Raw genomic sequence first — 22,055 nt, forward strand, 5'->3', positions numbered from 1 at the left:
AAAAGCGGGGTGGAATTAAAGTTAAGAGAACAAGGAATTTCCTATTCTTTGTCTGTCAGTTATATATAAATGTTATTTAACTCATCCCCTCTGATGTAACACCCAACAAAACTACTTTCTGTAAACCAAAGATGTCGTTAAGTCATGCTCCTTAATTCATGTTGTGAACTGCTTGTGACGCTGCCTGGTGGGTCCCTTGGAGTGTTCTGGGATGACAGGGGGACCCCCCCCAAGAACCCCCAGCCATCACACACACCCCAACTGCCTCTTTCCCACAGCAATATTTCCACGCCGGGGGAAGCGGCCTGAAGAAGACCTTTCTGGAGAAGAGCTCAGACCTGCAGTCTCTGCGCTATGCGCTGTCCCTCTACACGCAAACCACCGACACGCTCATCAAGACCTTCGTGCAGACGCAGACAGCACAAGGTGAGGATCCTGTGTGAGTGCGAGACTCATTCAGGCTGGGGGTGGGGAGGCAGCGGAGGCGCCATGGGGCAGGGCTGGGGGGGCCTCTGTGAGGTTGCCTCTTTGCGCCCTTTGTGCCTCTTTGGGCATGTGCTCACCAGAGCAGGTCATGCGCAGCCATGTTCTGGGCACAGTCCGGGGAGTGAGCTCAGCTGAACCCTGGAAAAGCGGAGAGAGAACGCATGCCCACGTTGTCTTCCCTGTTGATGCCCCGGGGGGTAGTTTTGGGTGGTCCCTGCCTGCTGCTCCGTCCCGGCAGAGCCAGCAGTGTGGCCCCTGGAGCTCTTCTTGTCTGGGACGGGGTCAGCCCCAGTGCACAAGCAACCCAAGAGCCCTTTCTCCCTGGAAACGCCAGAGAAGCAGCGACCTGTCCAAGAGGGGCCCCTCAATCCAAAGTGGGGGGGGGACCTGTCCAAAGGATGGACCCCCTTTGGAGCGTGTGGTGCCTCTGCTGGGGGTAAGAAAGGTGCCTTGGGCCACTCCTGCACCAGAGGTCCTTTGATGCTCCCCAGTCTCCTGACGGCGCATGTCTGGCCTCCTTCCGCTCAGCTCGGCAGCTGCCTTTGCCTCGTGACTCCACCTGGAGGCCGAGGGGAGGGACTGCTGCTGCTGCTTTGACTCAAGGCCGAGTGAAAGGGTGAGAGAGCCAGCCTGGCCCGCCCAAAGGGGAGCAGGTCACCAGCCCAGGGGCGGAGCTACCCTGTTGCCCCAAAAATAAGACCTCCCTGATAATAAGCCCCCCCCCCCTGAACATAAGGCCTCCCTGGAATATAAGGCCCCCGAAGCTACCGTGAGGCGTCTGACTCCTCTGGACCGTAGTGGCGGGCGCCACCGCGCAGCTCACTGATTGGCCGCAGCGCAGCCAGAGCTGTTCAGGCAGTGCAAGGTCCCATTCCCACGCCCCGTCCTGCCTTTTCCGCCCCGGTGGGATTCTGCATCGTGATCTCGGCCGGGTGGTAACCAAACTCTTCTCTCTCTCCGTCCTGCCTACTGCTTGCCCCAGTGCATGGTGGGAAAGGGATTAGGTTTACGGCTAATGAGGATGTCCGTCCTGATAAGGGTACGTTCCAGGCCAATGTTGCCATAACAACATTGGCCGGCTGCAAACCTGCTGTGCTTTGGAGCCCCCCATCCTCACCCCCTGTTGGCCTTTCTCTGCCCCCCTCTAGCACCCCCAGGCCTATTCTCCCCTCCTGGATCACTCGCCTCGTAGTATCTTGTGTCGTGCGCCTTGCAGGCTCCCTCCTGGGGGTGGGGAGGGTGCTCTCCCTGGGGAGTTTTGTCAGCCTGATGGCAGAAGTCTGCAGCTCTGGATGTTCGAACAGCCGTCGTGGCGAGAGAAATAGGGTGCTTCACACTTTGCAAGGTAGAAGGCTCCTCTGAGCATGCACCGAGTGCACTGTAGAGCAGCAGCCTGAGATGGTGCTCAGTGCTGGACCCAGGCGAACAGTGCGCTTCTTTTGGTGGACAGTCTGATGAAGGCTTGGCTTTCGGCTGCAGCTCTTTCTGCAAATCTGGCCAGGTGAAGGATGTGCATTGGAAACCCTGCTTTGCGGAGACACAACTGCCACCCCAGAGGGCCTGTTTTAGCCACCTGGCAGCCCCCCACCCCCAAAACACACCCTCTGGCCCTGCCATTGCCTTCATGTTGTGTGTCTGAGAGGACAGTCTCCAGGAACCAAAGTGTTGAGCGTGTGGCAGCTCTGAGCCAGCGCCTCTGCCTGCTTTCGCAGTGCCCACTCTCTGTCCCGACTGGGTCCCTTTGGTGCTAAAATGCCTCGAAAGACACACACCCGTCAGCAGTGGGAAGCGTTGCTGAGGAGCGGGAGAGAGAAGCCTCCAGGGGGGCTGTGGATTCGCAGCCAGCAGGAGCTCTTGACTGTGGAACAGCAGCCCCTCCGTGGGGCAAGAGGCAGCCAAGCCCCCCTGCCTAGTGCTAGGCTAGTGCTTTGGGCTGGAGGAAAGAGAGCAGGGATCCAGTCCAAAGAAGATAGCAGAGAACTAGGCTTCAAAACATAAAGGCAGGAGGGAGCTCTCCGTTGGGGGAAGAGAGCAGAGGCGTGGGGTGGGAGTCTTTGGGCAATGGGGGAATGCAGTTGCCCTCCCCCCCCCCAGCTCTAGGCACATGCCAATGCCGTCTGTGGCGCTCTTTCTCTTTCTCCGCCCCCCAGGCTCAGGAGTGGACGACCCCGTGGGTGAAGTGTCCATTCAGATCGACTTGTACACACACCCCGGCACCGGGGAGCACAAGGTCACGGTGAAAGGTAACCAAACACAAACACCGCCTCCCGCTCCCCTGATGGGCTGGCAGCCAGGCCTGGTCTCTTGGGCTGGCAACCCCCGAGACGTCAGCGCAGCCGCTGTGCTGGAGAGTTGGCCATCCAGGCGGGCACTGAGTAAGCCTTTGAGCAGAAGAGGCTGCCCGCCTTGCTCTCCCCCCACAATTGCCCCCAGAGGCTTGAAGGACTGTCACTGACCAGGGCGGGGGGGACTCCCTTTTGGAGCAGCCTTTTGTGGACATGGCTCAGAAACTTGCTCAGCTGATAGGCTTCAGGGCAAATGCTCTGGAGAGGCCAGCAGCCTTGAGAGATGGGCTGAGCTGCCTCCCAAGTTGCACAGCCATATACTGGTCTAGGGGCTCCTCAAATGGCAGAAAGAGCTTTTCCCTGGTCAGGACAGGCGTGGGGAAGATGCGTCTGTGGGAGGCCAGCCAGCGGCCGAGGAAGAAGCTCCAATGAGAGCGTGTGCCTTAGCTGGGCAAGAGGGGCTGGGCTTCTGCCAGGGGGTGTGGAGCGGCTGAGCTGAATCTTTTCCCCAGCCTCTTTCTCTCCTCCCGCAGTGGTGGCAGCCAACGACCTGAAGTGGCAGACCTCGGGCATGTTCCGCCCCTTCGTGGAGGTGACCATGATTGGGCCACACCAGAGTGACAAGAAGCGGAAATTCACCACCAAGTCGAAGAGCAACAACTGGGCCCCAAAGTACAACGAGACGTTCCACTTGTAAGTCCCAAGAGACGGGCAAGCAGCCCCTCGGCCTGGGATTGCAGGATCAGGCCACGCAGAGGGAGCCTTGCAGGAATCCCACAGCCCTTATCTCCCTCGCCTCCTCGCCTTGCCCCCTGCAAGCATAGGGCGGCCTTGGCAATATGTGTACGGTATTTCTTAGGCTTTACCAAAGTCATAAAACTGAATATGATGAGACGAAGCAAGAGAGCTCCTGGCAGGAGCAAGGCTCAGGAGCTCCGGAGGAAGATGCCAACTTCCCTGAGGGCTTTTTCCGCTGGGGTGGGGGGCTCCTGGTCCCGGGACCCCATCTCCCTGCCAGAGCTTTAACGGGGCTTCCCCTCGCTCTCTTGCAGCATCCTGGGGAATGAGGACGGGCCGGACGCCTACGAGCTGCAGGTCTGCGTGAAGGACTACTGCTTTGCCCGCGAAGACCGTGTGCTGGGCATCGCCGTGATGCAGCTCCGGGACGTGGCCGACAAGGGCAGCTGCGCCTGCTGGTGCCCGCTGGGGCGGAGGGTCCACATGGACGACACGGGGCTGACGGTGCTGAGGATCCTCTCGCAAAGGACCAACGATGAAGTGGCCAAGGAGTTCGTCAAGCTGAAGTCGGAGTCGCGCTCCACGGAGGAAGGGAGCTGAGCCCTCCTGCGTTTCCACCCTTCTTGGGTGACCGATGCCAATGTGTGTGGAAAGCGCAGCCGCCGGCTCTCTTGGACCCGGGAAGGAGGCTTGCGTCCCAGTCGGCCCCTTTGCCGGCCGCAGGAGACCTGTCTGGACCCTCAGCAGAAGGCAGAGAGTCGGAGCCGGGGGGGGGAGGTCTTGGACTTGGGGTGCCTGCCTCCATCATGGCTGCTCCTCTGGGGTTGGCGCTGCGGAGCAAGGAACGTTATTCTCTTGCGTGGGCAGGAAGACAAAGCCGAGGTGGGCCAGACACTCCTGGCCTGAGGGGGGTTGGGGGGTGTCTACGTTCTGCCGAGGAGAGTTCAAGGAGGAAGGTGAGCAGCTGCTTGTTCCAGGCTGATTCCTTGCATCCTTTTGGGGGCCAAGAGGTGGGGAGTCCAACCTGTTGGTGAGCCTGAAGCCTTTGCTGGTTTTGGGTGGGCAGGAAAGCCCAAGGTCAGCTGTGTTTTGCCCGGAGCCTGGTTGAGCCTGGGTCCAAGTGGAAGCAGGAGGGGGCTGCAGGAGCTTCGCTGTCCCCTACCCCCCACCCCAGACAAGCACAACACTGACCAAAAATCCCCCCTTTGCCCACCTGAGCACCATCCTCTCTCTCAGGGCCGCCTTATTCTCCATCCTCTTCTGTTTCTGCGCCAAGTCTTTGTCCTGGGAGTCTCCCCCCCTTCTCTCCCCCCCCCAAGTGTTGCTTTTGGGCCGTGCAGGGAGGGAGAGGTTTTCCTGGTGCAGCCATCATGAATACACCCACCCACTGGAAACAACTTTGCACTAGGAAGCGTGCAGGAAGAAGCCAAGCTGCCGACTGCCGAGGCGGATGACCCGGCCCCCGCCCTCCGTGTGCTGTAGGCCCTCAAAGAAACACCCAAGAGCCGCATGTTGAGGGGGGATTCTATTTGTATATTGGGGGGGGGGGTTGTTTTTCTATATTTTTTTTCTCTTGGCACTTGTACAGCTGTATAATAACAGACCTTGTATTTCTCAGACCTGCTTTTAGACGCCGTGTAGTTGTTGTCAATGGATGTAAGATAAAACCGCTCTTTGGGTCACCACAATTATTACTGTTGCGGTTTTTAATCCCTGTTTAATGTGTCGCTGTGGCAGGAAGCGATCTGTGTAACCTTTAATAAAGGACCTTTTAGCAGCACCTCCTGCCTCCAGCCCCTCTTACTGGACTTCCCCGGTTGAAGGTGCACGCCAGGCTCCAGCCGTTCCCTCTTCAGGCTCCCCCAGAGGCCTCGGGGCCTCTTCCTTCAACCTTCACGGAGCAGCCTTCGTTGCAGAAGGGGTGGGCCTGGGGAGAGCCCCCCGTTCCTTAGCCTCCCAAAGAGTGTCTCCATCCCCAAGGTGAGACACTTCCCATCACAACCCCAAATGGAGGGCGAGTCCAGAGCCCTTCACTGCTGGGCCCCCCAGCACCAATTGGCTTCTGGCCTTCGGTTGTCTGCCGGATTTGACCCAAGGCCCGTCCGGATCTCGTCCAGCCTCCTGATCCCCACGGCGGCCAAGACGTCATCTCCCAGCCGTTGCGTTCCCCAGCACCTGGTCCTTTGAAGCATCCTGCCGTCTCCTGAGGGAGCTTAGCAACCATCTGCAGCCTCATTCCTCCATGCATGAGCCTGGTCCTCAGCTGGGGATCGTTGCCACAGCCGGTGGCAGCAATTTTGTAAGCTACCTGTGTGTCGTGTGAAGAAGTCTGCTGTCACCTGGAAAGTCATTCCCTCGACACTTGTCCCCAGCTTCCAGGGTTGTGTGTGTGTGTGAATCCTGCCTCCTAGCGGTTTCTTGGCAATTGCTCCTTGCTAGGTCAGAGTGTTGGCTTTCAGGCATCGTCCAGGCGCCTTGTCTATGCAAGAGCTGCCAAGAGGCTTCCTTCGTGTCATGAAATTCTACTCAGTATTGATCCAGAGCAGATTCCAACATATACCGTATTTTTCGCTCTATAGGACGCACTTTTCCCCATCCAAAACTGAAGGGGAAATGTGTGTGCGTCCTATGGAGCGAATGCAGGCTTTCGCTGAAGCCTGGAGAGCGAGAGGGTCGGTGCGCACTGACCCCTCTCGCTCTCCAGGCAGCTATCCGCAAGCCTGCGGAGCCCGGCGGGAACTCCCACAGGGCTGTGCAGACTTGCGGATAGCTGCCTGCAGCCCGAAGCCCAGGGAGCGCGGCGCTGGGGCTTTGGGCAGCTCTCCACAAGCCTGCGCAGCCAGGCGGGAGTTCCCACCGGGCTCCGCAGACTTGCGGACAGCTGCCTGCAGCCCAGAGCTGTTCTAGCTTACCGGGATGGCTGCGCAAAGCCTCCGCAGGGCGGGGGGGTGAAGGCACCCTGCCGCCCTGCGGAGGCCTGAAAGGCTGTCCCCGAAGCTGCGCTCCAAAGGCTTCAGGGATCTTTGAGGTTGGCGGTGGGGGAAAGCAGCGCCACAAGCTCGGGGGGCAACGGCAAGGCTGCCCGACCTCCTCTTGAACGCACCTTGTTTTTGAGGGGGAGAACAAGAGAGAAAAAATCCCCCCCCCCGTTCTCCCCCTCCTATGGTTCGGTGCGTCCTATAGAGTGGAAAATACGGTAGTTAGCAGAGTGAAGACCTAAACACGTTGCAGGATTCCCAAAAAATAGACCAGAGGCAATTAATATTTCATCCATCAGATCTTTACTGCTGCTGAAGGCAAAAGAGCAAAATGGTCACAGATGCAAAAAAATCAGGATTGGCCCTGTCCATAAGAAATCCAGTTGCAACAGACTTAACATAAACTTACAATAATTTATAATAAGTCTAAACCATAACACGAAGCATACTATGTACAGAACACCAGAAGGAAGAGAGATAGAAAGAGAAAAACAGGCTCCTTCTGGCCTCTTAGTATAGTCAACATGACCTTGACAGAAGGGATAAGAGAACCAGTTTAAAACAATTGTACTCAGAATCTCTGAAGGAAGAACCCAAACACTATGAACCTTCTGCCTGTTTCTTTCACGCAGAGACGCTTCCAGAACCCTCTTGAATTAAGTAGAATAGGAAAGATCTCTGCACATCAGATCAATGTGAGAGCCAGTGTGGTGTAGTGGTTAAGAGCGGTCGTCTCGTAATCTGGGGAACCGGGTTCGCGTCTCCACTCCTCCACATGCAGCTGCTGGGTGACCTTGGGCCAGTCACACTTCTCTGAAGTCTCTCAGCCCCGCTCACCTCACAGAGTGTTTGTTGTGGGGGAGGAAGGGAAAGGAGATTGTTAGCCGCTTTGAGACTCCTTTGGGTAGTGATAAAGCGGGATATCAAATCCAAACTCTTCTTCTTCTTCAATACTTTCTGCACTAAGAAATGCAAACTGACGCTTCTTTCAGGGGGCCAGGAGATGCAGGGCCCAACCCTGAGGGACGAGGGGTCAGTCTAGCTGAGCTTTAAAAAGAAAGAAGATCCTCGAGGACTTAGTGACAAAGAAAGCAAAATCTATATTGCTGGCACCAGCAGCAAAAATAGGCAGTGTGTTTAGTGTGTCTCCCCAGGCCACACCCAGGGGGAAATTCAGCAGACACTGCCTGGGCAGACTGGATGTTTTCACCTGCTGAGCAAGTCATGACTTTCGGAGGAAGCTCAAGACCATTTAAGGCGCTAGCATCTTCCATCAGAAGCAGGATTCTTGCATAGATGGACCACTTTTGGAGCATCTCTGATTGAGTTCAGGCTGAACCGCTTTATTATTTAAACAACACAGTAATGTGGTGCTTTAGAGAGTAACGGCCAAAGAAAGACGAGAGAAGCCTTGCAGTGTGATTTCTGTCTGGAGGGAGAGTTGAAGGTCGCCACAAAGATGCCAGGAGAACCTTTCTTGCCTTGAGAGGCAGCTGTCCGGGAGCCACGTGGGTGGGTGGGCTTTGTTCTATTCCTGCCGGCTACATCGGAGAGCTGCTGCTTGCCCACCTCTTCCCGTGGGAGCGCTGATCGACTTCTGCAGTGCTGCCTCGTCCCTGTTGCTTTGCAGTCAGGAAAGAAGCTAAGGAGGTGTGAGGTTTTCTCTTGGTGAGTGTCTGGATCTCTGGGGGGCTGAGCTGTTCCTTGGACAGAAAGGGGAAACATTCAACGCAGAGGACTCCTGCCTCCTGTAGAAGATGGTCAGCTCTTCTCCCCCTGTTTAGAAGCCAGACAGGAACAGACCATTCTGAAACTGATTAGCTATTTCAGCCTCTTTCAAGACATCCAGATTTAGCATTTCCACTGCCTTTCTTTTGCAAAGGACGCCACAGGACGAGATGCCTCCTCTGGGTCATTACTGGGACGCTTTCCTGGAAACTTAATTGCCTTGAACCAGGAATACTCAGAGCATCAGTTTGTGTAGACAGAGAAGCAACGTGGTTGAGCTCAGGCTCTTGGTTGCTTTGGAGCAAGGCTGGGTTTGGGGGGTGTTATGTAGTGAAGTTTCACCCTGGGCCAGCAGGGGGATACTGTATATAGTTTTCACTCAGGTCTGTAGATAGTTTTCACTCAGGTCCACGTCAGTTATTTTAGGCGGGAACTCTGGGCTGTTGTTGCTACAATGTTGACAGCCGGCTGCCTATAAAAGCAGGCCGGCTGAGCTGTTTGCAGTCAGTTCTATTCCAGCTTACAAAATAAAGAGCTACTTGGAGAAATCGCTGTGTCGTCTGCTATGTCAACCCACAACTTAACACTGGCAACGAGGATAGGATCGATGGACATCAGAGCACAGCCAGATGCGGCCAGCCTCTGAACTGAGCTGAATCACTGAGCTGAATCACAGAGCGAAATCACTGAGCGAAATCACTGGACAGAACCAATTCAGAGCTGACTGTTCTGGCTAGAGCACTGTGTTCCATTCATCGCCCTTCACGCCGGCATCGGAATCATGGCTTCACTTGTGCCTCTACCGCCGTTTGCGCCAGCCTCTGAATCATGGTACTCCTACCTCGCTCGGTTCGACTGCTACCTCCAAGCCAACGAGCTGACAGCAGTATCAAAGGATCGGAAGCGGGGCCTATTCCTCAGCCTCTGTGGGCCTGAGGTGTTTGAGACGGCCCGAGCATTGGTTGCTCCTGAAGCAGTCCAGGCAACACCATGGGACACGATCCAAGAGATGCTCCGCAACCACTACGCACCAAAGCCGTCCAAGATTGCTGCCCGCCATGCGTTCTACCACCGGAACCAGGCAGAGGGAGAGTCAATCAACAACTACACCACCGCCCTGCGACAGGCTGCAATGCACTGTGAGTTCCGAGACTTAGATGATGCCCTGATGGATCGAATCGTCTGCGGGGTCCGGGACATCCATCTGCAATGGCGTCTCCTCGCCAAGCCAGACCTCACGCTACAGAAAGCCATTGAGGAGGCTGTGGCCTCAGAAGCTGCTGAACGCTCCGCCCAGGAGATCCGCAAGTCCAGCAGCCCGCGTCTTGCTAGGGAGCCAGTTCCGGTGCATCATGAAGAGGCCAGCAGTGATGAGGCATCCTCCAGTGAAGACGATGATGTGCACCAGACAAAGCGGGAGCGCAGGAAGTTCCAACAGAAGTCCAAGGGCCAACCGGAATGTGCCGGCTGCGGAGGCAACCATTCCCATGCCAAGTGTCGATTCAGAGACGCCATCTGTAGGAAGTGTTCCAGAAGGGGCCACATCGCTAAGGTCTGCCGATCGGCTCCGTCTGACACCCCCCCTTCATCGACTCGCAAGTCCAAGTCTTCAGTCTGCCAAGGAAAGTTGTTTCGCTCTCACCAACTGCCGCTGCCCGTCTGGAACCACGATTGGCCAAACCGACTCGCCTACGCGACACAAGCTGAACGTCACGGTGCTCATTGAAGGAGCTCCATGTGACATGGAGATCGACACCGGGTCTGCCCTGTCCATTGTGTCATGGAGCACCATCAAAAGACTGGTACCCAGAGTGTCCAAAAGGCAACTCGACTCTCACTGCGTACACCTGAGAGACTACCAGGGAAATGACATTCCCGTGGTAGGCGTTGGCCGGTTCCGGATCGCCTTCAAGGATTTTTCGGGCCTGCTCTGGTTGGTGGTGGTCGAAGGTCAGCGGCCAAGCCTCCTAGGGCTAGACTGGTTTGATGCCCTCGGCCTGGAAGTCACCGGCATCAACTGCATCTCTAACGCAGAGACTGAGGGTCTGGTCAAAGACTTTGCCGAGGTTTTTGACGGCACCTTGGGGCAATATACAGGTACGCCCATCTCCTTTAGCCTTGATCCACAAGTCGCCCCCATCAAGCTAAAGCCACGCCGGGTTCCCTTTGCTCTCAAGGCTAAGGTGGACGAACAACTGGACAAACTGATCGCCCAAGGAGTTTTGAAGCCGGTTGACCACGCCAAGTGGGAAACCCCCATCGTCACGCCTGTCAAGCCAGATGGGTCAGTGAGAATCTGCGCTGACTACAAGTGCACGATCAACAAGGCACTTCAGCAGCACGCTTATCCGGTTCCTGTTGTCCAACACCTGCTGCATTCCCTGGGTGAGGGTAAGGTCTTCGCTAAGCTGGACCTTGCCCAAGCCTATCAACAACTGCCCGTCGATGATGCCACTGCTGAAGCCCAGACGATCGTCACCCACCGGGGGGCATTCCGTTGCCACCGGTTGCAGTTCGGGGTGAGTGTGGCTCCTGGCATCTTCCAAAGCCTTATGGAGCGTCTCCTGCAAGGGCTTCCGGGCGTGGTACCATATTTTGATGACGTCTTGGTGTCTGCAGACTCACACCAGCAGCTGTTCGAGTGCCTCCGTGCCGTGCTGACCAGGTTCCAAGAGGCTGGGCTCAAGGTAAAGAGGGGAAAGTGCCAGATCGCCGTTCCACAGGTAGAGTTCCTGGGCTATCTTATCGATGCCTCCGGCCTTCACCCGACCACATCCAAGATCCGCACTATCCAGCAGGCCCCCACCCCAAAGAACAAGACGGAGTTGCAGGCATTCCTGGGGCTGCTGAACTTTTATAACATGTTCCTGCCCCACAAAGCCACAGTGGCTGAGCCTCTTCACCGACTCCTTAGCACAAAGACGCCTTGGGCCTGGGGTCATCGGGAGACGGCGGCCTTCAACGCGGTCAAGGCTCTCCTTTCATCAGACAGTGTGCTGGTACAGTACAGTGAATCCAGGCCGCTGGTCCTTACCTGCGACGCCTCACCTTTTGGCATCGGTGCTGTCCTTAGTCACCGTTTTCCAGACGGAAGAGAAGCACCGCTCGCCTACTTTTCCAGGACGCTATCTCCGACGGAACGGAATTACAGCCAGCTCGACAAGGAGGCACTGGCACTTGTGGCTGGAGTGAAGAGGTTCCATGAATACCTCTATGGCAGGACTTTTGACCTCATCACTGACCACAAGCCACTCCTGGGCCTCCTCACCGGTGATCGTCCAACTCCACCGGTCCTCTCGCCACGCATGCTGCGATGGACTGTTTTCCTGGCTGCCTACCACTACCGGCTCATCCATCGCCCGGGGAAATCGGTGGGCCATGCCGACGCCCTCAGCCGTTGCCCTCTTCCAGCATTTGTGGAAGACCCGGCTCCAGCTTCATCGCTCCTTCTGATTGAGGATCTTCCGGCAGCGCCTGTATCGGCTGCCACTGTGGCCTCCGCGTCTGCCCAGGATCGCACCATCAGCCGGGTGCTCAACTGGGTGTGGAGGGGGTGGCCACAAGGGCCTTTTGCATCGGAGTTCCAGCCCTTCGCAACCAGACAACATGAACTCTCAGCTCATCGCGGCTGTCTGCTGTGGGGAGACCGCGTCGTGATTCCCCAGGGACTCCGTCAGCGCGTCCTGGAGGCTCTGCACGTTGGCCACCCGGGAATTGTCAAAATGAAGGCATTGGCTCGGTGTTACGTCTGGTGGCCTAATATGGACGATGCCATCACTGCCTGGGTGTCCGCCTGTCAAGCGTGCCAAGAGTCGAGGCCTGCACCACCGGCAGCTAAGGGACACACCTGGGAGACGCCAAAGACACCCTGGTCGAGGGTGCACATCGATCTGGCTGGCCCCTTTCACGGCCGGACCTTTATGGTAGTGGTGGACGCCTATTCCAAATGGCTGGAGGTCGCCCTGATGCCCTCCACCACTACCGAAGCCGTCATCCGGGTGCTGCGAGGCCTGTTTTCAACGCATGGGTGTCCTGATGTCCTTGTCTCTGACAACGGACCGCAGTTCACGTCAGGCACGTTTGAGCGGTATCTTTTGGGACTGGGCATCCGCCATGCCCTAACGGCACCCTTTCATCCATCCAGCAACGGGCAAGCGGAAAGAATGGTGCGCTCGGCAAAAGAGGCACTGGCGTGCCTGGACCGGGGAGACTGGCATGAGCGGGTCGCCGAATACTTGTTCGTGCAACACATCACCCCTCATGCGGCCACAGGGCGGAGTCCTGCTGAACTGCTTATGGGCCGCCGCCTCAGGTCACCGCTCGACCGGCTACACCCGGACTTTGCCGTGGCTGAACCCCCAGGCTGTGCCAACGCGCCACGGTCATTTGTCCCAGGAAACCAGGTCTTTGCCCGGAACTATGTGGGGGACATTCCTTGGGTGCCAGCCACAGTAGTGGGAGTCACTGGACCTCGCTCGTACCAGGTGGCACTCGAAGACGGACGCTTGTGGCGACGGCACATAGACCAGCTTAGGCGCAGGGTTGGGGACTTGGACACTACCGTGGTGCCCCCAACTGCGCTTGCGGCTCAAGAAGAGACACGTACAGATGGCGAGGCCCCACCTACACCTCCCTCGCAAACTGCCAGCGTGGAGCCGAACCAAGCCGCTTCAGAGGGTCTGCCAGACTTACCACAGACTCAGACCACTCCACTTGCGGAGGCTCCACCCACAGCAGCGGATCCAGGGGAGTTGGTTCCAACGCCATCTAGGGTCGCACCACAGCCTCAGCAAGAACTGTGTGGCCCTCCGGACTTGGCTACCAGTCCCCGGCGGTCTGGCAGAGTTTCCAAGCGCCCAACTTATTTTAAGGACTATGTTGTTGGACATGTATCGCTGTTGGTCTAAGTATGGGAAATGTAACCGATATGCTTTTGTGCCTAATTGAACCATTACGCGTAGTGCTGTATATAAGGAAACCATTACGATTGTAACTAACGCCTTATCTCGGTGGGGAGGGGTGTTATGTAGTGAAGTTTCACCCTGGGCCAGCAGGGGGATACTGTATATAGTTTTCACTCAGGTCTGTAGATAGTTTTCACTCAGGTCCACGTCAGTTATTTTAGGCGGGAACTCTGGGCTGTTGTTGCTACAATGTTGACAGCCGGCTGCCTATAAAAGCAGGCCGGCTGAGCTGTTTGCCGTCAGTTCTATTCCAGCTTACAAAATAAAGAGCTACTTGGAGAAATCGCTGTGTCGTCTGCTATGTCAACCCACAACTTAACAGGGACAGGCAAGAGAAATTGGCTGGAGGTTTTCCAGAGATACTGTGAAGAAAAAGCTGCTGGTGGCGAAATACTCCTGCCATCACGGCAGGGAAGGTTACAGGTCCTTGTCGCCCATGAAGGGGGAGCAGGAAAAAACTTCAACATGTAACAGAGTTTCCAAAGGCAATTGAGTTTTTTCCAAAGGCAACAGAGTTTCCAAAGGCAATCATCCAGCAGAGCTTTTACTGATACTGAAGGGAAATGAGCAATAATGGTCACAAATCCAAAACATTCAGGATTGGCACAGTCCATAAAAATCCAGTTGCAGCACTTAAATAAAGCTTACAAACTTGTAATAAGATGAAACTTTAACACTACAGCATACAGAACACCAGAACAAAGAAAAGAGAAAGTGAGTGAGGTCTAGCCTCCTCCTGGCCTGACTATAATAGCCAGTATGACCATGACAAAAAAGGACAACAAAACCAGTTTAGACCAGCTGTACTCAGCTTCCCAGAAGAAATATAACCCAAACAACAGAAACCTTCCTGTTTCTTTCACATAGAAACCTTCTAGAATCCTATTCAATTAATCAGAAGAGGAACGATCTCTGCACATCAGATCAATACTTTCTGTACTAAGAAATGCAAACTGACCGTTCTTTCCATCTCTGGTTTTGAAAGTGCTTGGGAGACCCAGATGAAGGTGCACAGGTAGTAGAACAGGTGATGGGGGTGCAACCATTCCCTCCAGGGACCATGTGCTGCTCTGGCACCTCTTAAGCCCCCTGCATTGCAGGGGGGGGGGGTGAGACGACCCTTTGGGTCCCTTCCAGCTTTACAACTGTGCACAGAAATGCAGCTTTGCTCTCCTTCCAAGTTGCTTGCTGTGACTGAGCTGCACATGCCGCCTCTCATCTTGCCCACTCTCTGCAATATTTGCCCAGACCGGCTGCGAATTCTCCAAGTGCAAGCCAAATGCCTGCAGGGGGCTTTGGGGGGCTGAGCCTGTGTGTCACAGATCCCAGCTGGGGCTGCAAAAGGCTGTGAGCTGCTGCTGCTGCTGCTGCTGCCGCCTCACTGCTGCCAGGGGGCACTGCAAAATGGCACTGGCCTCTGCAACACCTCCTGGCTGTGTCATTCTCAGGAGTTTCAGCTCCATCTTTGGTGCGGCTATTTCTCCTCCCCCCCCCCCCCCCCGCTTGGGGCCCTGTTTTTAGAACACCAGGATTTCCCCACCGGCTCTTGCTTCTGTCTGGCCTCTCAGTTCTCCAAAGTTTTGATGTGCTCACTTCCTCTCCGAAACGTGTGATCTGTTTCCCACAAGTCCAGTACAATGCAATGGCAAAGAACCTTCCCATTTCTCAGTTCCCTCTCCAGATAACAACAGCCTGTCTGAAGCAGCTATTGGAGAGAAACAGATCCCTTTTTGTTGATTCCAGGCGGACAGACTCTGGGGCACTTGGCAGCAAGAGCAGAGTGCGAAACACAAATAACACTGGCTGTGCCCTTATAAGAACATAAGGAGCATTTACTCACAGGGTCTAGAAGCGGCCATTACAGCAGCAAAATGAAGGCAGGGCTATAACTGCTGTCTAAGTTACAAAAGGGCAAAATGTAAGTTCACAAATGGCGTCTGAGCTGCATTTCATCTCACAGAGTTCTCTCTAGCAAATGTGACAGGGAAGCTCTGTGAGTCTCAGACCCTTCATGTTCCCACCTGCCAAAGCATGACTTGTCAGTTTGGCTGCAATAATGCCCCTACAGTATTCTGAAGCATCGCTGTGGAATTAGAGCAGAGCCCTCTCCTCCTCCGTGAATTTGTCAAACCCTCTTTTGAAGCCACCCAACTTGTTGGCCATCCCTTCCTCCTGTGGGAGGGAGTTCCATAGTTTAACCCTGCGAAGAAGGACTTTCTTCAGACACTTCCACATGCTCCTCCTATCCAGGCTTAAAGAAGCTCATGACACCTGAATGCTTGCTGCTTTACCAGCCCTCTTCTCTGCCCACCTTTTCGTCCACTCGCTTTTGGTGGGGGATCCGATGAATGTGCTCTGGTGCTCGCCCCAGCTCAGCCCCTCTCACTTGTGCACCCAGCCGCCAAGAGGGGTGTGAGCTTTTCACGGGGCTGCAGCCAAGGGAGCTCTGTGGATTGTGCAGGAGCCCCGAGCAACAGCTCCGTGTTCAGTGGCAAGTCCAACGATCAAAGGCTTCTATTTGCTCAGTGCTGCTCCGTGCCATCTCCCGCCCTCAGGAAGTTGGCCAAGCCTCTCCGCTCTCTCTGCCCGCCTGCAGTGGCCGCCCAGGTGCTCCTGAGCTGTGCTGCTGCCAGGATCACAGCAGGCGCTACTGGGGTCTACTGGGCAGGGTTGGGGGCATTTAACGGATTCTCGGCAGGACTTCTGGCTGCACCCATTGGGGGCTGCATGCATGCCTGAGTTTCAAAGGAACGGGAATGGTTATATGGTTGCAGCTGGGAATCGTCTTGTGCTTGCCCTGTTGGATGACTACGGAGGAAAATAGGAGAGCCTGCAAGTGGCTGGGTAAGTCTGGTCATTGTATGGCCTCTGAAGGGAGAGGGGGCCTCAGTGCCCATTGGCCTGTCTGTGCTGGCCACCAAATGATACCCCATTCTTCTCTCTCACCTGGAGCCTCCCCCCCAATGGTGTGGGGACTCACACGCCAGGCTGGTTCAGGGGCTCATTCAGCTCCTCTTCACACATTGCAGGGCTCACTCCTGGCCTTGCAAACAGGACCCAGCACCCGCTAAGCCTGGATTCCCTCGCTTTTCTCCCTTCCCCCGCGACAAGTAGAAAAAGATGGTGAAAGGGAATAAGGCGGGGAAGACAGCTAAGGTTTGTTCCCTCAGGCCTTCTGATCAAATGCGTGAAGGAGGAAGCAAGGAGGGTCAGGGGCATCGTTCCACTTCCATCCGTTGCAAAGACCCTCCTCTTCCCAGGCCACTGAGACTTGGCACCATTTCCCCCCACTGCTTCCTTTTCTTTATTGAACATGATGTTCACATTCCATCTTTGCACTGAACAAGACAAGAAAAAGTTTGAATTCATTTCAACAAAAATAACAAAATGCTGGAACTGCACCAGCAGCAAATAAAAGCAGAAGAAGGAATCAGCCCGAAACCCGAGGTGCAATAAAGATAACTCCCACTAATGATAAAAATCAAGTGGCAGCATAAAACAGGGCTGTTTTATGGTTCAAGCCATGTGTAAAAAAACCCAGATGGTTCTACCCTGGCACCTGAAACTAAGCCGAGCGGGTGGCAGGTGAACTTTTCTGGTGAGGGTGTCACCACATAAAAGCCCCTGCGCTGGCTTGACATCTGCCGCTCCACTGTGGGCGGGGTTTGCAAAGAAAGGAGTCCGCTGCCAAGGGGCTCAACCCGCAGGAAGGGTCCTATGGGAGCAGCTGGTCTGTCCCATTACCAGGCCCCAGATCCCATCGGACTTGGATGGCCAAAGCCAGCTCTTTCCATTGTGCCCGGAATAGGGTTACCAGACATCCCCGGTTCCCGGGGACAGTCCCCGGATTCACCAATCTGTTCCCAGACAAAATCTGTCCCTGGAATGTCCCCAGATTTTAATTAATGTCCCCTGATTTATGCCTGGGGACTTCAGCAAAGCAACATGGAGGGTGCCTGGCAGCAAGCAGCACCGGAGGTCCAAGCCACGTCAAAGTTCTAGCCAGCCAATCCGCTGGTTGGGGGGGGGGGCTATTTAAACCGAGGCGCGAGCCAGAGAGCTTCCTTCTGGCTCGCTTCCTTGATAAATGCTCACCCCAAAATCACACAGAGCTGCCTGCAGCAGAAGAGTCCGTGGCGCTCTTCTGCTGGGGGGTCTGTGCAAGTTGGGGGGGGCGGGCAAGCAAGGCGGTGAAAAAGAGAAGTCTAGAAAAGAGCTGAGCTGCGTTGCAAGACAGAGAGAGAGAGAGAGATGGAGACTTGTGTGTGTGTTTTCCCAAGACCAGTGAGCGCCTTTATTCAATCTCTCCCCCCACCCCAACCTTTTTTGGGGGGTGTTTATGTGTTTGGAGATGGGCTTCTCCGCCTGCCTTGTGTCGAGGTGCACGCCCGACAACTTTGGGGTCCCCCCTTATAAAGGTCAAGAACTCTGGGCAACCCTTTCCTAAAATAATAAAGCATGAATTCTTTTTTTTTTTTAAGTGTCCCCGGATTCCTTGAAAAAAGTCTGGTAACCGTAGCCTGGAAGCACAGCTCTCAGGCTGACGGAGCGTTGTTCATGCGCTGCACCCCAGCTCTGGGCTCCTGCAGCCAAGACCCCCTCTGGCTGGTGACCTGTTGCGCTGCTGCGCCCTGTGGGCATCCACCCAGCATTGGAGGAGCAGGCTTCTTCTGGAGCTGAGCTTGTGACCAAAGTGGTCTTCTGGCCAGCTCCACTTTGTAGGGGCTCCTGCTCCTCTTCCTCCTTTGGTAGGCAAAGCTTCCCAATGGCGGAGGAGCCCCATCTCTCCCATGACCAGGGCCAGGCAACTGTCTCTCCTACATCTTGCTCCAGTTTTTCCTGAGCTGCTTCTTCCTGCGCAGGAGACCATCTCTTTGATTTACGCCTCCTTTATCTCCTGCCATTCCTCCAGGAAGCTCAAGGTGGTGGGGCCGGCTCTTGCCCTCACCATGTCATCCTCACAACAAACCCCCCCCCCAAGGTAGGTTAGGCTGAGAGGCAGTGACTGGCCTAAAGGCCACCCACCCGGTGAGCTTCATGGCTGAGTGAGGATCTGAACCCAGCTCTCCCAGGTCCTAGTCTGACACTCTCCCTCCTGCACCACGCTGGCTCCCTTCTTACAGTTGGTGAGGGGCTGATTCTTCTAGCGAAGGCTTCCTAGGGGCTCAGGCAGGGGCCGCCTTCATCCTCGCAGCTGATAACGTTTGCCAGCGCAAAAGTTTCCTGGCCCCCAAGTGACCCTGGCAGAATACGATGCCAGTGCTCTGGGGCTCGACCCTCCTGAGTGGCGCACAAGGCCAGATTGAATGACACGGCTGAAACTCTTCCAGTCGTGGAATTGGATTGCCTTTGGGGCTCTTGCTTGCTCCCGGGCAGCGGAATATTGCCTGAAGCTGACTTTGGGGGGATCTGGGGTGTGCAGGAGGTCCTGGGGAGCCTCAGGCTATGAAGGAAGCCAGGTAAAGGTGAGCAAAAGTGGCGCAAGCCTGGCTTGAAGCCGACCAGGTGCTGCTTAGCGCATGGAATCGTGCCCCCCCCCATGCAGCAATGGCACAGGCTGAAAAGAAGGCTCCTTCCACACCTGGCGTGGCACCTCCTAGTGGCCGATGGGTGCAAAATGCAGCTGGTGTTGTAAACTAAATCTGCCCCTTTTCCCTTATGGGGTACCCAAGAGCCCATATAGAGTCCTTACATAGGTTCCCTATTGGTAGGAGAAAATAACAGAGGCCAACCAGAGAATATTGAGAAGCAAAGCGGCTAGTAAGCCTGATCTTTATTGATCTGTTGCAACAGGGTGCTCCCCTCACACGCAGGAAAGGAGGAGGAACCCAGAACAATGGCGCGCAAGCCCTTATATGGACATTTTTTAAATAATAATAATAATATTTATTGAGGTTTTAAAGGTTACACATGAAACAGAAAAACACCAAATTAAACAAAAAACAAAACAATGTATCACAATAAAAAAGAATACAATAAAAATAAAAATAAGAAATAAGAAAAAACAAAAAACAAAAGCAAAAGCAAAAGCAAAAAACACATGAAACCTTCACATAATTTGTCTTTCATTTGCTTGTTTCCTTGACCTCCTCCCACCTCCCTTTTTTGTATTCTAATTCAGTTAGATATTTCAGCAAATCCTTTCCCTCTTTATTTTGTCCTTATAATCTATCTTAATGTACTGTAATTTTACATTCTCTTCTTTCACCAATTAACAATCCGTTTTTACTTTTTAATTTTATTTCTCACTAAAACTAATATATCTATTTGAACTTAATCTCTTAAAACATTTCCACCAGGGTCATAAAAATTTCATTCCACGATTTTTCTCTCCCTCATTAAATTTTTACACAATTTCCAAATATAGACTTTAAATTCCCAATCTTCTTCCACCGTCTCCTCTCCCTGGTCTCGGCCTCTGCCGTCCCTTCTGTCAACTCCAGACAGTCCATCAACCTGGAGATCTTATATCCAAGGCTCTTAACTCTTCTTCACGTCCCTTCTGCCGATCTTCTTCATAGTCTTTAGTGCTAAAAAGCAGATCTCGGGGGAGCTCCATCCCAACAATGCCTTTATTCCTTCTTAACAGGACAGCCAGATTTCCATAGTTAAAGCTATCACACTGGCGCCTGGCTAATTTTGAACCCTATACTCTCCATGCATCACCATTGATCTGAGAGGGAAGGGTGGGCCAGAAAATGTGCTTTGGTAGGCTTGGCTGCATCTTGGCTCCTCTGTCATCTCAGGGAGCCCAGCAGGCGCCTTGAACAAAGCGATGGAGGGGGCTTGTTGGGGTGTGGGTGTGTGTTAGCCCAGGCTCCCTGTGAGGCTTCAGGGCTCCCAAGGAGAAGCCCCGAAGCCAGACCCAGGGGAGGGAGCCAGGCAGCCAGACCCAGCACGGGACACAAGGGGAGTCGGCTGCATCAGACCAATGGCCCATCCGGTCCAGCATCTTGTTCTCACAGGGCCAAGCAGATGCCTCAGTGGGAAACCCACAGGCAGGATCTGAGCCCAAGAGAAGCTCCCCTTCCACTGGCATTCAGAAGCATGGCTGCCTCCAGCTGTGGAGGCAGGGCAGGGCCAGCAGGGTCGTAGTCATCAATAACCCTCTCCTCCTCCTCCTCCTCCTCCTCCTCCTCCTCCTCCTCCTCCTCCTCCGTGAATCTGTCTCATCCTCTTTTATAACCAGCCAACTTGGTGGCCATCCCTGCCCCCTGCAGCAAAGCCCCCAACATTTCTCCAATGAAATTAGGGATGTCCCATCCCATAACGATGATTTTACTCTTTAAACCCCACACATCTGACTGGGCTGCCCCAGCCACTTTGGGCAGCTTCCAACATATATAAAAACATTAAGCATTTTTTAAAAACTTCCCTGTACAGGATTGCCTTCAGATGGCTCAGGGGTTGGATAACTCCATACCTTCCAACATTTCTCCAGTGATAAAAGGGACATTCTAAGGAAAAGCCGGGCATTCCAGGCTCAGACCAGAAACCGGGATGTCTTCTCTAAATCAGGGACGTCCCTGGAAAACAGGGGCCCTTGGAGGGTCTGCTGCAGGAGGGAGTTCCTCAGTTGAACTCTGCTCTGCATGAAGAAGGACGTCCTTTGATCCGTGCTGATTCTCCAAACCTTCTGCTTCAGTGGAAGCCCTCCGAGTTCTTATGTTAGGAGAGATGGAGAAGAAGGAGGTTTCTCTGTCCCCTTTCTCAAGGCCAGGCATCAATATATAAACTCCTATCACGTTGCCTCTCCCTTGCCTTTTCTCTAGACTGAAAAGTCCCAAACGCTGCCCCTTTCCTTTTGGGGAGCCCCTCCGTTCCCTGGCTCTGCTTCCCAGAGTGGCGGCTGGCTTGTTTGGATGCCCTTCCGTTGGCACCAGCTCCCTGAGCCCCCTCCCTCTTGGTCCTTCTGCTCCAGGCTCCTCGCCTGCAAGGTCCTTGCCTGCCCGGGTCCTTGGCTTCCCTCAAAGCCTTGCAGCTGCTTTAAGGAAGCAAGCACCCTTTCCCTATCTACAGGAAGCGGCGGGGAGGGGGGGGGGCTGACAGAAGCCTTTGGCCCCAGGCCAAGACCACAGAGTGGAGCAAAGAGGAGGAGGAAACTCTGCAGAGCCCAACTCCTCTGCTCGGGACCTGGAAGAGCTGGCTGGCCTTTGCCTGGCTCTGAGCCCCTCCAATCGGCAGGTCTGGGGTGCCTCCTGTTCCCCATAGCTGTGCCCCCTCTCTGCTCCCCTCCCCACAACTAGCTTCACGCCGAGCAGAGTCGGGTTTGGACTGGGGAGGGGGTGAAGCGCCTGACACATCTGGAAGTTGCAAAGGGCCCATGGAGGCGGAGGAAGTGAGCAGCCTGGCTGCTGGGAGGCGACGCCTTGCAGGGTAAGATGGGAGCTCCTGGGGTGACTTGTTTGCCTTCCTGTCAGCCCCAGATGTGGCCCAGCTGCTGTCTGAGAGGAGGAGGAGGAGGAGCCGCCGCTTGGGGAACTCTTTCCCCACGCCTCCTTTCCAGGAGGGCGTCAGAGCCAGAGCAAATCTAGGAGCTTTGCTGGGGGGTCAGGCTCTGGAGCTGTGCCCCCTGTCTCCTTTGCAGAAGCCCCTCTCCACTCTGGGGCGAAGGAGATGCCAAGGGACATGTTTGGGCTCCTGCAGAGGGTCTTGGCGTCAAGGCAAAGGAGCGACAGGGAAGCCCATCCTCCTGCGGAGAGCAGGGTATGTTGGTCCAGGGCAGGTCGGAGGCGCAGGCAGGTTCCTGGCCTGGGTTCAGCTGGGCATGTGGTGGCCGCAGGTCTCCTCCTGAGCCCTTGGGATGTTCTGACGGATGCAGGTTTCCCTGCTTGGAACTGACAGTCTAGCTCTGATGCGGGTTGGTATGTAACAGA

General features: G+C 55.0%; 2 protein-coding genes across 13 annotated transcripts in view; both read left to right on the forward strand.

Annotated features, from left to right (window-relative positions):
* Nucleotides 1-5,289, forward strand: part of UNC13B (unc-13 homolog B) — a 160,079-nt gene extending 154,790 nt beyond the window's left edge. For all 12 annotated transcript variants that reach the window (XM_081881292.1, XM_081881299.1, XM_081881301.1 and 9 more), the window contains 4 exons: nt 279-426; nt 2,637-2,729; nt 3,305-3,464; nt 3,824-5,289. In XM_081881292.1, the coding sequence (XP_081737418.1) occupies nt 279-426; nt 2,637-2,729; nt 3,305-3,464; nt 3,824-4,109 (687 nt within the window). In that variant the 3' untranslated portion in view covers nt 4,110-5,289. The remainder of the gene's footprint in view (nt 1-278; nt 427-2,636; nt 2,730-3,304; nt 3,465-3,823) is intronic.
* A 16,344-nt stretch (nt 5,290-21,633) lies between these two features.
* LOC309352701 (phospholipid-transporting ATPase ID-like) overlaps nt 21,634-22,055 on the forward strand; it is an 83,457-nt gene continuing 83,035 nt past the window's right edge. Inside the window, exon 1 of the mRNA XM_081881401.1 lies at nt 21,634-21,885. Within this exon, the coding sequence (XP_081737527.1) occupies nt 21,796-21,885 (90 nt within the window). The 5' untranslated portion in view covers nt 21,634-21,795. The remainder of the gene's footprint in view (nt 21,886-22,055) is intronic.

The sequence above is a fragment of the Podarcis erhardii genome, assembly GCF_964252035.2.
Source record: "Podarcis erhardii genome assembly, chromosome: 11".
Classification (NCBI taxonomy): Eukaryota; Metazoa; Chordata; class Lepidosauria; order Squamata; family Lacertidae; genus Podarcis; species Podarcis erhardii.